The 17,264-nt window shown below is 33.8% G+C and overlaps 1 protein-coding gene and 1 pseudogene across 1 annotated transcript in view; one reads left to right on the top strand and one right to left on the bottom strand.

Annotated features, from left to right (window-relative positions):
* The window catches only part of Kdm7a (lysine demethylase 7A), an 82,246-nt gene that overhangs the window by 32,530 nt on the left and 32,452 nt on the right, over positions 1–17,264 (bottom strand). Inside the window, exons 2-7 of the mRNA XM_078040637.1 lie at positions 15,977–16,062; positions 11,658–11,775; positions 7,949–8,109; positions 5,620–5,761; positions 5,116–5,302; positions 2,996–3,158 (exon numbers count right to left, since the gene is read on the bottom strand). Coding sequence (XP_077896763.1) covers positions 2,996–3,158; positions 5,116–5,302; positions 5,620–5,761; positions 7,949–8,109; positions 11,658–11,775; positions 15,977–16,062 — 857 coding nt within the window. The remainder of the gene's footprint in view (positions 1–2,995; positions 3,159–5,115; positions 5,303–5,619; positions 5,762–7,948; positions 8,110–11,657; positions 11,776–15,976; positions 16,063–17,264) is intronic.
* On the top strand, positions 2,340–2,462 carry LOC120892115 (small nucleolar RNA SNORA51; annotated as a pseudogene).

Consider the following 17,264-nt stretch of genomic DNA (forward strand, 5'->3'; position numbering starts at 1 on the left):
TAAATTAATGCTTTTCAATATTTTAAAGTCAAACAAGCTGGTTGCCACGGCACAAACTTGTAACTCTAGTTAATCAGGAAGCAAGTGGATCACAAGTTTAAATCCAATCTGGGCAACTTAACATAGTCTCAAAATTTCAAAAGGGTCCTAGGATGTAGTTCAGTGGTAGTGTGTTTGCCTAGCATGTGTGAGGCTCTAGGTTTGATCCCAACTACCTCAAAACATGCAAAACAAAACAGGTATGCTATCTACCTGAGAAATAAGTAACTCAAATATCAACATCTCTTTCCTTTATACTCCAGTGCTAAAGAAATTAATGATTGAGGCATTCAATTAAATATTAAATGCCTATAATATGCCAGACTCTATGCTGAGTTTGAGGAATAAAGTGAAGGGTTTTGGTGGTAATTTTTTTAGTTTAAAAATATAATATTTAGCATTTGTCTAAGATTAAAGATTTAAAGAGACAAGTCAAATGTGCCTTAAAATTAGGAAAGCACATTTGCCATTAAAAAACATGGGGGCTGGCTGAACATTCTGCTTCTCTGGTGTCACACTGAACTGAGTATCTTGAAGGAAACAAGCAGAGAAGGATCGAGGAACCCAATAAGACCAGACTCTGTAAGAAGGAAAGGGCAGATCACCCACATTTAATTGTTATTTTTTAAATATTTTTTTAGTTGGAGACAGACACAATACCTTTATTTATTTATTTTTAGGTGGTGCCAAGGATCAAACCCAGTGCCTCACACTTTCTAGGCAAGTGCTCTACCACTGAACTATAACTGCAGCTCTACCCCCACACACATTTAATTATGGAGAGACATGGTCCTATAAATATAAATGTTGGCAATCAAAATGTTTTGTTTTCTCATTAAAATGTTTTCAAAGTGAGAATCATTTAAAGAGATGATAGCCTAACTTCTGAAAGAAATGCTAAAATACTTAACAATCTTTCAGTACAGAAGTATAAATTTCAGTATGAATATGTAACGACAAAGCCCACTATTATGTATAATTATAATGCACCAATAAAAAAAACAGGAGAATAAAAAAGAAATATAAACTCCACTGGGCCTTCATATAGGTACAAAGCCTGTTCACTCACAACCTGAGCATAGAAAATAGAACTTCATTATACATCTAAACAATATATTTCTGAGTGGTTTGGGCACAATTTCCAGGAATATAACTACTCTGTAAATTGAAGGAAACTATAGTTTAGTTTGTATAGAAATATATCAGTTGCCAACTACTCTGGAAAGAAACATCACATTGCCTATAGCAGTGTTTCTCCAAATGTGGTCCCCAGACCAGATACCAGCATCAGTTGAGTAATCGTTAGAAACAAATTCTCAGGCCCACCCCAAATTGACTAAATCAGAATCTTGGGGAAGGAGGCCAGCAATCCGGTGGACAAGCCCTCCAGGTGATCCTGTTATTCCATAAAATTTGAAAACCACTAACTTCTACTCATGCCACTAACAGAATTTGAGTTGCCATTAGCACGGATCTATGCTGGTTTCCTGACTTACACAGTTAACCAATTCATTCTGTCCTCTATTGCTGCTGTGCACACAGATATCAAAATAACATTTCATTATAAATTACCTTTTCATTTCTTCCTTATATTCTAGTTGTTATTAAGTCAACTTTTAAAACAATGATTCATGTAAGTTATATTATCTATAAATTTCAATTTAAGATTTTGAAGGGGGTACAACAAAATATTTACTATAAAAAGAAGCAAGAAAGAGCTTAGTCATTCATAATGAAATACTGATACTTAACCAGGCAAATCATGGTGGTTTTTTGTCATTGATTCATTCACTTATTTAAGCACACATTTATGATTATATATACCAGAGATAAGGTAAAAAGCAGGTCTATGGTAACAGAACCCTGTGAAGTTTACAGCCATTGAGGTCACCCAACTAAAGGAACACTGTCCTCAAAACCATTGGTCTGGTGAGTTTATACACTGCCATTCATTCACATCTCAGATTGACACGCTGATACCTATACTTGAGGTATCAGCTTTTCTCAGTTTTTTGTTTGTTTGTTTTATAAAGCACAGTTATTTGGAGGATAGCTTGGCTGTTCCTCAAAAAGTTAAACAGGGAAACCAGCAGTGCAACAATTCCACTACTAGGTACACACCTAAGAGAAATGAACATACCACCACATAAAAACTTGCACACAAATGTTTAAGGCAACACTATTCAGAATAGCCCAAAGTGGAAGCAACCCAAATGTCCATCAACTGATGAATGGATAAATAAAATATGGTATACCCTACAGTGGAATATTGTTGGGCCACAAAAAGATAAAGTACTTATGGCCTCCTGATGCTTACTACAGGCTGGGTTTGTATATACAAAGAGAAGGCAGAGTAAGCCTACCCCATGTACAACTCAGCCCAGGACCTGTGTCTGGTTGGTGTTGTGAATGGGGAGACATGGAAAGGGGGGGAAAAAAAAGATAAAGTACTTATACGTGGTATAGCATGGATAAGCCTAGAAAATATTATGGTAAAGCAAAGAAGATGGACACAAAATGCCACATTCATAAAGTGTCCAGAATAGCAAATCAAGAGAGACAGAAAGTACATTAATAGTTGTCCTTCCTCTCAGGGAAGGGGGAAATGGGAAGGCTGCTAAAGGGTATGTGGTTTCTTTCTGAGATAATGAAAATGTTCTAGAATTAGATAGTGTTGATAGTTATGCAGCCTTATTAATCAACTAAAATCCACTGAATTATATACTTTAAAAGGATGAAAGTGATATAGCATGTGAATTTTATTTCAATGATAATAAAAGTGAAGGCAAATGAAATGATGCCAAAAGGAACCCTAACAAGCCCGCTAAAACACAATTAAGTAAAAAGCCCAAGATCAGAATTATTTCTTAGGCAAATATGGAAAAGTCATAGGTCCTAATTACAAGATGTGGCTTGTATCAACTATTAATAGTAGGGGGTGGGATTAAAACCTTACCTGTAGGAACAAATAAGGTATGCCCCTGCTTTACCACACATTTATAGCATTTATCCACTTTATCTCCAAAGAACACTTCACTCTGGGTCACAGATGAACTCCAAGATTCATAGAGTGCCAAATTTTCATTTGTTGGCTTTATCAAATAAAAAATTTTCTCACCCTAAAAGGAAGTAACATATGATATAATTTTGGAAAAAACAAATCATTTTAGGATTGCCTAACTGATACCATTTCCCAATACAATGATCTGAGTTAAATTAGATAATTACCAGATTGTTTAGGTCCAAAATATCTATGTCACATACCTGATCAATAGTTAATTCCCTTAATAAGCATTTTCACTGGAGCTAAAGCTCCTCCTACCCCCACACTAATCAGGAGTCAATAATCAAATTGAAGAAAGGAAGGTAATAAACCAAAAAAAATCCCACTTGCTGCAACCCACAGCGTCAATGAAGGATTCTCAAGTAGAGACAATGGGAGATGAAGAAAAAACACAGAGACAAAGAAGACACAATAATTTAGATAATTTCACTAAAAAAGCTGGGGACCAGGTGGGAAAACTGCACTCTGATGGAGTAGCAGTGACCCAGAACTAGTTCCAAAAGTTTATTATATAGATCTCATAATCAGAAAGTTAAACTATAGGGGCACTGTAAATTGTTCAAGGGTGGTAAGCTGTCAAAGGCTTCTTTGTGCCCTAAAAAGTTGCAGAGCTAGAAACATTTTGCAACAGCTATACTATTGCTGCAGTGCTAAGAACATTCTGCCATTATCCTGCTGTACCCAGGATACCCATTGTCCTGGGATGTATGATAAATGTTAGCATCAGAGCTAGGCTGATAACATCCTTGCCTTTGGCAAGGAATGTTTCCCAGGCTTGTCTTTGCCAACACCGTAGGATCTGATGACGGGGGCTCATCTGCTCTCAACACCCACTGATGCCCACTGCACCCCTGCACTTTTATATGTCATGCTAGGGATCAAACTCAGGGCCTCAGGTATGCTAGGCAAAAACTCTACCACTGAGCTACATCCCTGGTCCATGACCTCCCATTTTTAAGGTGTAGAAATGTTAATAGGGTCCAGGTCACAGCACAATCACCTTTCAAATTCTGTCCTTTCTCCTAAGATCTATAACATAATGAATATTCTTAAAGATCTGGAAATAAACTTCCCTTACTGAATTCTGTGTCCTCAAGGAGAAAAGGAATAGGAGCTTAAGAACACAGCATCAAATACAGACCAAAGCACTGCCAACACAGAGGCATTTGATGGAGATGAAAAATCTGGTTCTAAATCAGCGCTCTTCAATGACCTTCCTATACCAATGGAACATTTTCATATCTATGCTATCCAGTAGAGTAGCCTCTAGCCACATGTGGCTAATGAGCACCTAAAATGTGGCAAGTATAAAAATGAACTGAATTTTTAATTATTCAACTAGATTTAACTAATTTAGTTAATTATTTAACTAATATTTAACTAAATTTAATTAAATTTAGTCACATGTGGCTAGTAAATGCTATATTAAGCAGTGCAGTTCTAGACAGAGCAAAGTGAATATAAACTATGTAGAATTAGCATTCTTATAGGCATATGTGACTTATCCAATCAGCTTTCCTACCCCCACCAAACTTAAAGTCAGAAGCAATCATAACTATAATTTTGCTCCTTAGATATCTGTTCAGGGATTAATGAATAATTGATAAGGGGGAGAGAGGGCAGAAGGTTAACAGAAACCAACTTAAAAGTGGAGGTAAAAAAGGAATCTACTGGGCTGGGGTTGTGGCTCAGTGGCAGAGCGCTTATCTAGCATGTGTGAGGCATTGGGTTCAATTCTCAGCACCGCATATAAATAAATGAACAAAATAAAGGTTCATCAACATCTTTAAAAAAAAAGGAACCTAAATATATATAAAAAACTTGACTACTTGGGATTAAAAAAAAAATCACATCTTTTAACAACAAATAGATAGATTCCACTTAAAAAGTAGAAAAATATTCCCCTGTACAAATGTTATTTATAGTAACTGAATGTGCCAACAGAAAAATATTACTATGTGTTTTTGTCAATGAAAGGACAAAAAAAAAAAAAAAAAAAAACCTAGTCTTACCCAGAGGACATGGTACCAGACTGAAGTTCCACCGAAGTCAATGTGGAAATCTGTATAGCTGTCTTGAACTCCCATTAAACAGTATTTCTGAACAAATGGCTTGGGAAAGACTGAATCATCTGGCCAATAATTTTCCACCCAGGAAAGTTTTCTGGCTATATCAGGGACCTCCACCAATTCAGACATCCTTTAAAAATAATAATTTAAAAAAGTACATACACATACCCCCACATAAAACAAATTAAAACTTCTTAAAAACCACTGCTCCCATGTTAACCCAAACCAAGTAATTAACTGGAATTCAAGGTTAAAAACACTTAATTAAAAGTTTAAAACTCATTATGTCCAAATATTCTCTGAGGGTGCCAAAGCAAAAGATGTAATATTACTACTAGTGGACAAATTTACAAGTCACAATCATGTTTCTTACTAAAATAAATTTATCATTAAACTACATTTAGCTAACACTCAGAATGCCATATCAAAATGCCCAGAATTACTCACTTTGTATCTGAAAATTCAAGGCTGATCACATTTAACACTTTTGGTCTGTTAGGATTCATGAAGTATTTAACATAATTGTGAAGTGTCATTTTGCTGTCTGCTTGCCTTGCCACATCAATGACATCTATCACTTTGTCACCACCTGCAGAGAAAAATTAGAATCTTATTATTGGGCTTAAGAGTTACATCAATAGATGCCCTAAACAAAAATAGTTTAAAGACTGCATTTGCGGGCTGGGGATGTGGCTCAAGCGGTAGCGCGCTCGCCTGGCATGCGTGCGGCCTGGGTTTGATCCTCAGCACCACATACAAACAAAGATGTTGTGTCCACCGAAAACTAAAAAATAAATAAATACATATTAAAAAATTCTCATTCTCTCTCTCTCTCTTAAAAAAAAAAGACTGCATTTGCTTGGTATGATAATTAAGCCAACCATAAAACTATATATCTTAGGCAAAGGATACTTCTTATATTCTTACTTTTTAAGTCCAACTGGACATTTTGAAAAGAAGAGAGAATGTATTATAAAACAATAACAAAGAATAAAACAATAACAAAGAGCTGCAAAATTAATACTGAGTGTAAAAACTTACAGGGCTTACAAAACGTATCAATCAATGATTGCTTGTAACTCATAATGGCAAAAAAATACATTGTATTGGGATGTGAAAATTGTCTAATACTTTTTGAGTTTCAATTTCCTCATGCATAAAATCAAAGAATTGGCTTTTACTTTTAACTTCTGTAACACCTAAAATTCTATCAATTTGAAAACCCAATCAATTGTTGGGAAATTAGTGAGCAAGTTGACTAGAACAATTTCTGGGTTTTGTTCATTTGTCTGTTGGTAGCAGGGACTGAACCCAAGGGCGTTTTACCACTAAGCCACATCCCCAGCCCTTTTATTTTTTATTTTGAGACAGAGTCTCACTAGGTTGCTTACAGCCTAAGTAGCTGAGGCTGGCTTAAAACCTGTGAATCTCTTGTCTCAGCCTCCTGAGCTGCAGGAATTTATAGGTATGTATAAAACCACACCTGGAGGTTTGAACATGACAATATCTGCTCTACTGGTAGTGTTTTCTCTTAACTCTCAGTGCCTGTCTGAATGCCCAAGTTCTGAGTTATGATTAATTCACAATTTTCCTATAAAACCATGACATGATAGCTTGCATTACCACCCTAGAAAGTGTAATCAGTTATATAATGGACTAATGAATAGTTGGAATTCAAAATATGGCAATATTTAACCAATCTGAACAGAAAACTAATAAATGCCATTTTCTCAGTCTAAGTTCACACAGGTTAATAACACTGCCTCATAGATTAGTCTTCAGGATGTAATATAGTTACATTACTAGTATTTCAACCAAGGTGCTTTGCAGTACTGAAAAGTTAGCAGTCCAAGCAGTTTTATCCTCTACTTACATTACATTAGTCATTATATCACAGTGCTATCTACGCAAACAGGTTTAAGTTAAATGTCAGCCTCATCCAAATTATCAAATTCAAATTTAGCTGAATGTGAAGTTATGGCATTAAATGGATTTCCTTAATAAAACAATCATCCACGAGAACTGTTAACCAATAGTTCAATAAAGGGACAAGTTCTTCTACATTCCAAGCTGAAGAGATAATGTATTTTAGTGGACATATAATTTTAAGTCAAAGTGGATCTGAGATGTAATCCTCAAATAATATCTTTCTACTCCTGACAAGGAATGGCACATACATACAGTCATTCTTATCTACAGATAACATGAGGAGAATAAATGAAATGACTGAAAATGTCAATAACAGAGCAATCAGTAAAGGGCTTTGGTCCTTGTTTCTTTTTACTTTCTGAGCATCAAAAACCACAAATTAAATACAAATGTTATTAAATGGCAGTATTCACCAAGTTATTAAATATACAAACAGGTCTAAATATAATCTCTTTTTACAGCCTTTCCTCCAGGCAACAAGTCACTAAGCAAATTCCAAAAAACTAGTTGTTACACGAGCTCTAGGAATTCTGCATCTGCATTCTACAGAGGCTCAGTCCCAATCCAGTTTCTCCATGTATTCTTGGCATCTTCAGAAGCCCCTCAGTCACAGTTTTCCCTAAGCAAGTATCACAGAACAGCAGGATGAAGCTGAGTAAATAAGAATAGGTAAAACCTTTCCCTCTTTTTCTGACCATTATTTCAGATCAGCTGAGAAAAGCAGTTTTCAACAAAGGTAACACTTAGTTTTACTTTTTCTGACCCATTCAATTTTAATACTGTTAAGACACTTCCATTTTTATTTTCACCATGTTTTGCCAAGTACTTAAAGGAACCAAGTTCGTACCTACATAACGTTCCACATCCATCACAGAAAAAGCAGGTGGAGGGAGCCTGAGTCCTAGATCATCTAATTTAGAGACCATAATAGGGACATCAAATCCATGTTTTTCCAGGTATCTTTGTGTCAGCTGGTTGCCATGCATCTTTACAATGATTTCATCGGCACTAAGAAAAACATAAGAATAAAATGTCGTTTTTATTGTTAATTTCAGTTTTAAAACAATACTATGGTAATGGATTACTTCATAAATTGCATAATTATCTGCATTAGTGGTTCTCAACCTATCATACCTAATTCTCTTAATAACAAATGTTTTATAAAACCCCTACTGCTATTCTAAAGGAAAATTCATAGATAATATAATCTATTTAATTCAATACGAAAGAATTAGAAAAACATAAGGTGCTCTAACTATAAAAAGAAAAAACTAGCTTATAGTAAAATATGTATTTCAATATGTAAATGTTCAGGTAAATTGTACTAGAATACATAATAAAATAGTAGGATATTTAAAATTAGGTGTAATGAAGGACTGAGTTTAGGAGAAATTAAAGATCAAAAGTCAGGGGCTGGGGATGTGGCTCAAGCGGTAGCGCGCTCGCCTGGCATGCGTGCGGCCCGGGTTCAATCCTCAGCACCACATACAAACAAAGATGTTGTATCCACCGAAAACTAAAAAAATAAATATTAAAAATTCTCTCTCTCACTCTCCTCTCTCTCACTCTTTAAAAAAAAAAAAAAAAAAAAAAGATCAAAAGTCACACAATACAAGCTGTGTAGAAAATAAAAAGAGCAATAAAGGGTATAATTTTTAATTTAAAAAAATAATGTTAGATTAAGTAAAAACAGATTAGATTTTATCTACACAAATATTTGTCAGACACTTCAAAGGGACATAGAACAATTAATTATATGTATATATGACATTGAGACAAGTGTCCCAAATGCCCTTGATAAGAATTACCAATTTAAATGATATGTTAGAACCAGTATTAAACAAATTTTATTACTAGAAGTCACTTAATTCACTAAAACTTGTTGAACTCAGGCTGCCCTCTCTGATGATCTACCTAATCATAATTCCAAAGAAATCCAGTATGCAGCTGCCATACAAAAATAATTGTAAAACTTGCCTTACAGGTTAAAACACAACAATTTCCATTTATCCAATCAGAGCTTAAGTATTTAATGTCATCTGTAACTTAGGTGGATAGGAGCTGGTTCTCTGAATTACTGGGCTCTGATCTTCCCACCCTCTTAATAAGGAAAGAGCAGTTTGAAAACCGAGACAGCCATTTCCTAGTCTCACATTTAGGAATTTAGGTTTTCTTCATCTGACTTACCTACTGATCTTGAGTTCTGTCCCCATCTTTTAGTTTCCCCAAAAAGCATCCATAATTATCCCTCCTTCCCCCACCCTCTGAGGATTAAATAATTCCTTAAATGCCAAACTAAGAGACAATTTTAAATCATCTATGTTCCTTGATCTCAAATGTTTAGTGGTTTACTTCCCCTATTGATCAGGAAAATATATATATACGAGTACTAAAATACAAATACATTATTTGCAAGAGGAAAACAACTGAAGACAAATTTAAATATATATCACATGGGGATGTTAAACAAATTATGGTATATATACACTATTACAGTTAAGGAGTGTAATAAATCTGTGTATACGTATGGAAGAATATCTATGAAATAGAGCAAAAAAGTCAAGTTATACAACACTATGCATAACTTAATTTTTAAAAAAATTATCTGGGGGCTGGTGTGGCTCAGCAGTAGAGCACTTGCCTAGCACATTCAAGGCCCTGGGTTCAATCCTCAGCACCACATAAATAAAATAAAGGTATTGAGTCCAACTACAACTAAAAAATAAATTTAAAAAAAAATTATATGCATCAATATATGTTTACACATAATGTTTTAAATGTTATTGTTTATATAGAAAAATATCTTTAAAGATACTACATAGTAAAATAGGGAGGGGGATAAAAAGCCTATTCACTTAGTTTTATATACTTCTGTGTTAACTATATCAAATATGTTTGATTTAGTAATTATTGTTACTCCTTTAACATGATTTTAAATAATGCAAAAGCTCATGGAATTAAATAAAAGGAAACCAAAACCTTTAATTATTGATAATTACAATTTGGACATTTGTGCAATCTCTAACCTGTTCTAATTTGTGTTCATTTTTTGCAGAAAAACCATGCAAATTATTAGGCCAATGTTTTAAATACTACTTTGTAGGGGGTCACAAATCTATGTGAAAAAAGTAGAGGCGTGGATGGCTCTTATGGCTGAAAAATGCACACTCACACACTGGCACTAAACTGTATATATAACAAAAATCATGTGGAAACATTATGTTTCATATGTTTTCTTTCTGTTTCTGTCTCTCAACAGATCTGATAAAGCCAACATGAATGCTTACTAGTATATGTTTCTGTTTAAGGATTATGAGGCAGAGGGACAGATAGGAATCCTAAAGATTGAAGAAAAATAGCAGTTTTCTTTTTTCATTTCATAATCTGAATCAATTCCATTATAGGCTGCATGTGATACTGTGATTTAAATTTAAATTGTGCTTCCCCTCTTTAACAAGCCTGGATATGATCTTGTATAAAAGCCCATTAAGCATTATCACTTTAAATAGATGTCAGGCAGTGAGGAGGAAATGATCTAAATTAGCATGATTAAATGCTTTATAATGCTTCTGACTCTCTTTCACAGACAACTCAAATACATTCTATTATTTTTAAAAATCAAAAAGCTCAGTCCTGCTGCCATCAGAAGCTAAGCAATAACTGTGCGTTCTTTTGCAGATCCTAGGGCAGAGACAGATATTGAAAACAAGACAAGGGGAAAAAAGAGTTGGAAAGGAGTGAAGGTTAGGTCAAAGAAAAAGAGAAGCAGCAGCTGCATACCTGGTAGAAACAAATACTGGGAACAAGTGCTTCAATCACTATATTTCAAAGTTTTTGAACTGTGACCCACAATTAAGAATTGTATTTTTACGTGGTGCTGCACTATGTAGATACATACAACAAAAGTTTCATGAAACTATGCTTACTTACTCCCATTACATTAGATGTACAAATATTTTCTATCCTATTTCATTAAGAAATAAAATGAAAAGCCCATTGAGAACAATAACATATAGTAGTCCAAAGTTTAAAAATACTACTTTAGCCAGCCTCGGTGGCGCACACCTTCTTTTTCACTAAAGTTTTAGAAAGTTAAAAAAAGCACACACTTTTGTAAATACTATTCCAGCAGCTCAGGAGGCTGAGGCAGGAGGATCCTGAGTTCAAAGCCAGCCTCAGCAAAAGTGAGGTGCTAAACAACTCAGTGAGCCTGTCTCTAAATTTAAAAAATACAAAACAGGGCTAGAGATGTGGCTCAGTGGCTCAGTGGTTGAATGCCCCTGAGTTCAATCCCTAATACCAAAAAAGAAAGAAAGAAAGAAAACACTACATTAGGGCTGCAGTTGTAGCTCAGTGGTAGAGCACTTGCCTGGTATGTGTGAGACCATGGGTTCAATCCACACCACCACATAGAAATAAACAAATAAAATAAAAGATCCATTGACAACTAAAAAATATTTTAAAAAAAGAAAAAAAAGAAAGAAAACACTTTACATAATGTCACTTTATCAGCCAACATTCTTACATTTTGTTTGATCAGAGCAAGTTTTCCATACCTTGGGAAGACTCGAGATCGTAATTCCTTAACAAAAGTCCTAGTTCCAGCTTGCACTGGTTTGGAACCATCATCAACTTCTGTGTAGTCATGCCTGTGCCAGTTTCTCCTCTTTTTCACTAAAGTTTTAGAAAGTTAAAAAAAGAACATACTTTTGGTAACTGGTAATACTATATACTTTCTCATTATTGTAGTCTATATTTATCAGAAATAATAACTAAGTACTATAAACTCTCAAATTTTTAATGCATTTCCAGGACACAGAAGTAAATTTTACTTAATCTAATGTTGCCCTTATAGACAATTAAGTGTAGATTTTAAAACTTACTTTTTTATTTCAAAATAATTTAAAAATTAAACCAAAGAATTCAAATCAGCAAATGAAACCTTTTACAATATCTACATTTACTCTTACCAGAATATTTCCAAATAATTTTAAATTATGATTTTTACTGGCATATTAGTTCATAACATAATTATCCAGATCGTCTAAATTATCTTCTCAGAAGAGGGTCTTTTATCCCACATCAGAAATATCTTTTAATAGTATGATTTCTTTTTTTTTTCAGATTTACTCCCAAATAAGCACATTTACCCTGACATGAAAAACTGAGTGGTCATTAAAGTGAGACGGTTGGTATGACAAAATAAACAACTTTATGATTAGTTCCAATGCTAAGAGCCTATGATTCTACAGCTCTGACTCAATCTTGAGTAGTCATAACAATTAAAATCAGGAGACTAGTATTTGATTCTTTTCTATTCCTCTTGCAACCTTGGGCAAGTTACTTAGATCCAGATTTCTCATGATAGTGAAGGGGATAGGTTAGAGTGCTGATTTTCAAACTGTGAGGATCTCTTCACAAAGAGGGAAGTGGAAAGAAGCCAAGGGAGAAGCTCTGGACCTCATTCCTCTTTCCACCACAATGGTGCCACTCACAACGCTTTTGTGTGGTATCAATGTAAAATTTCAGTTTTAAATCTTTTTTTTAAGCTTGAAAGTCACTCTTATGTATAAAACCCCCATGATTCTGGCAAATATACTGATGTTTGCAACTTATTCAGAAATTCATCAAAAAGAAAAAAGATGAATACAAAGTGGGATGGTTGCATAAAGAGATAAGTGGTAAAGCAAGTGATGTAAATGTTAATAGTAGAACCCAGCTGGTGAATGTTTATAGGGAGATGTTGTAAAATTACTTCAGCTTTTTCTGTATTTGAACATTTTCATAACAAAATGTAAGGGGGAAAAAAACAACTCTATGATACCAAGGTATTTTAACTTTCACCTTACCAAGATCATAATAAGACAATAATACTTGATCTTCCTTTGGATAAAGAGGATCACATCAAATAATAGGAGTGGAAATAGAGTCTGAAACAAAATTCCAAAATAACTTATTGCAACCAGATCTCCAATATGGAAGAGAGTAAATTCCATTTTTTAAAAAATCTCAAAAGAAAAATTTAGAATCACAGAGGAATCTTCCTAGAATATTCCATGGAGGGATCCTTTGTATGTTATTTTCTTCCTCACTTAAAACCACTCCTAAAATTCAAAGGCATTTCATTCTAGGTTTTTTTTCCCCCCTACTAAACACTGATATGTAGTTCCATTTATTTTCAAGTGGGATGACTTTGTTTATCCTGCTTATTCAAAAGCAATCTAAAGGCAGTCTAGAATTTTAAGACGTGAATGTATCATGTTATAATTATTTGTTATTCTTAAGCACTTAGTTCATCCTGAATCTTTCTTCAAACAAAATTATAGTTAGTATTCAGACATATTAATCTGTTCCCCTAATTAATTTCTTAGGGTTTATTTATGAATTGCTAGAAGGAAGATCATAATTTTTGAGATGCTTGCTACATACTACAAAACTGCCTCCAGAAAAGCATTAGTAACTTGCATTCCTACCAGTACAGTATATTGTTAGCCTGGCTCAAAGCTTCCTGTTAACAATGAGGATCATCATTTAAAAAAAAAAAAGAAAAAAAAAAAAGCTGCCAATTTGATAAGTGAACAATGATAATGCACTGCTTTAATTTCATTTTTGCAGAGTAATCAATGAAGTACACTAGCTTTGGTATTTGACAGCTAAGGGTTCAAACTCTAGCTCTACCAAACAGGTATATATGAGAGCTACTTACTAATTTTTCCTATATCTCTTATCAAATTGTTATAAATATCAAAGGGGAACATAGATCAAGTACTTACCTACTATCATACCCTGGTACATAATAAGCAGTTACTATCATTTCTTTAAATGTGCTGACTTTAGGAGATTTAACAGAAGGATACAATTGTCCTATTGAACCAACATGCTTAAAACATAAAATCAGCCACTATAAAGGCTGGCTGAGAGGACAATAAAAGGAACATTTTAGTAGTATCACAGGGAAAGATGAAAAACTTCTATGTTTGGATTACCCGTGCCCGAGGAACACAAAGAATATAGGTTAAAGTGCCAAGCTGTTTTCTGAGACTTACCCTCAAATAATATCCTCAACTCCCAGAGGGTAAAGTCTAAAGTTATCATATTAAATGAGTATTATGTTGTCTAAATGGTATCTATAATAAAGATTTCTGGGGAACTCTGAAAGAATCAGGAAACCCTGGGTAGCAAGCAAAAGAGGTTTAATAGCAGAGGGAAAGAAATCAAAAGTAATTACCCAAGTTGGGGTTGATGGTGAGGGCTGGGAGAAGGTGAGCTTTAGATCAAGACAAAATAGATTATTGAATATTGGGCATTTTCCCTCTGAGTATTCAGAGCTGGCCCTCTGCCCAGAAGATAGCCAATGCCTAATCTTAAGTTCTTCAAGAATGAGAAGCACCCCAAGGGCCACATAATAAGCAAGCTACTCTCTAAAGCATCATTATTCAAAGTGCAGGTCATAATCCATTATGGACTATATAATCAATTTAGTGAGTTTGACAAGTTTTTAAAAAGATGAAATCACACAGCGAAAGTAGAAAATAGAGTGCATCACATGTAGTAGTACATTTTTCTGCCTCTAAGTAGTAACCCAATATTTCACATAAATTAAATTAAAATTATTTCATTGGGGCTGGGATGTGGCTCAAGCGGTAGCGCGCTCGCCTAGCATGCGTGCGGCCCGGGTTCGATCCTCAGCAGCACCACATACCAACAAAGATGTTGTGTCCGCCGAGAACTAAGAAAAAATAAATAAATGTTAAAATTCTCTCTCTCTCTCTCTCTGTCCCCCTCTCTCACTTTCTCTTTAAAAAAAAAAAAAAAATTAAAAAAAAAAATTAAAATTATTTCATTTTAGGATTATATACTTAAATTCTAAACTAAAATTGTTAGTTCTTTTTGTCCTGAGATAACAACATTGTATTGTTTACTTCCTCCAAGAATTATTCTTAGGCAACAATTATTTCAACTTGTACACCATATAAGTATATGGTACAGTGCTACAGAGTAAAATCCTTTAAAAACATCTAGGACAACAAACTACTCAATTAGACATGTAACAGTCCTACCAGTTTATTAACCTTAAGGTTTATACTGTGTAATTAACAAATTAAAAAACCTGTGTTTCCTACAAAAATACTTCAACGCACTCATAGAGCCTAAATTTCTAATTCTCTTACAAAGAAATTTAGAAAAACTACTAATATTTCTAACAAAACAGATAGATGAGCAGTTACTTGCTAGTAATCTATTTTCAATGATAACTTCAGAGCAACATTTCCATTTTGTTTTTTAGTTAAACACAATACCTTTATTTAATTAATTAATTTATTTTTATGTGGTGCTAAGGATCAAACCCAGGGCCTCGCATGTACTAGGTGAGTGCTCTACCGCTAAGCCACAACCCCAGCCCTCTATTTTTTTTTTTTAAGTACTAGGATAAAGTAAAAAGGTGGTACATTACCTACATCCCACCCACTTCTATAACAAGGTATCTTTAGGCAAAGGTGACTTTTAGTTTTAAAATGACAAAACGTACAGTTTCCCTTTAAATTTTGTGAACACAGAAACACTAGTTTGCAAGCCAAATTTTTAAAGAAATGTTTATATTTTCTCTCATATTTGTACAGTAACAATTAATAGTACAACTTGTTCTTTGGAAGCATCTGAACTGACAATTTAAAGTACTAGTATTTTTCCCTTATTCTTTTGACTTATTACTTAATAAGTTATTTTAAAATTCAGACAAAAACTACATTCTAAATATCTTCAGTGAAATCTTCCCTATAATTCTTAGTGGGTATAATGTAATTAATCAGAATATCATTAAAGCATTATCACACACGTTTTCAAAATATCAATTTTTCAAGCATCCAGTACTTACTCAAGGAGGAACCATGTAGTACTGCACAGTTGGGACAGTGATACAGGTCAATGTCAACAGCATGATGTTCTTCTACTCCAACACAGCTAATATAAAGAAAAATAAAATAAATATTAACTTAATTATTTAAAAAAATTTGGAAATTGAGCAGAGAAATGTACTACAACCAGCAAATTCTGTATAATACAAAAACATATGCAAGGATAAATTTTATTTGTTTCTCTATATATTTGCTAAATATTGGGGGGGAGAATCACCCAAATATGTGAAGTGATTCACTCTCAGCAGCAGTATAAACATTGAAAATAATGCAATAAAATAAGCTATAAAATCCTAAACCATTATGCAAAATCTATTCTGGAATTAGTGTCAATAAAGTATGACTCAAAAGAAAAGCCATAAAGAAAACCTGAAAAATTGAGAACACAATGAAAATACTATATAAAAAAATTTAATGGATGCAGAACTAATAAACAGAAATGTATATGCCTAAATGAATGTGTTAAAAAAAGGCTGAACTGGGCTGGTGATGTGTACCTGTAATCCCAGCTACTCAGAAAACTGAGGCAGGAGAATACAGATTTCAAGGCCAGCCTGAGTAATGTAACAAGACATGTCTAAAATACAATAAGGAAAAAAAAAAAAAGAGAGAGAGAGGCTGAAACTACTGAGTTAAGCATATGCTCAAGAAGTTAAAAAAAAAAGTAATAAAATAAATCTTAAAAACAGAAATAAAAGCATAAAGAGTAGAAATTGATGACATAAAAAACAAACAGGTAACAGGATCTAAGTCAAAAATGGATTCTTTGAGGGGCTGGGGTTATGGCTCAGCAGTAGAGCTCTTGCCTAGCAAGTGAGAGGCATTGGGTTCTATCCTCGGCACCACATAAAAATAAATGAATAAAATAATAAAATAATATATTGTGTCCAAATACAACTAAAAAATATTTTTTTTAAAATGAATTCCTTGAAAAGACTCATAAAATTGGCAAACCGTAGCAAGATCAAGATAAGAGATGGTATTACGAACAATGTTATGAAATTTAAAAAGGCATATATGTGTGTATATACATATATACACATATATGTACACACATACACACACCTGACTCACAAAGAAATAGAGTATCTGAATAGTCCTACGCTATGACTAATTTTTTAAATCAACCTATAAAGAAAACTTCAAGTCTAGGTGACATCACAAGCAAGTTCTATCAAACATTCAGTGAATAAATAATTTTAATTATTATGTAAAACTTGCTCTAGAGAGTAGGAAAAGGTTTAATTC

The sequence above is a fragment of the Ictidomys tridecemlineatus genome, chromosome 2 (genome assembly GCF_052094955.1).
Source record: "Ictidomys tridecemlineatus isolate mIctTri1 chromosome 2, mIctTri1.hap1, whole genome shotgun sequence".
NCBI classification, from domain to species: domain Eukaryota; kingdom Metazoa; phylum Chordata; class Mammalia; order Rodentia; family Sciuridae; genus Ictidomys; species Ictidomys tridecemlineatus.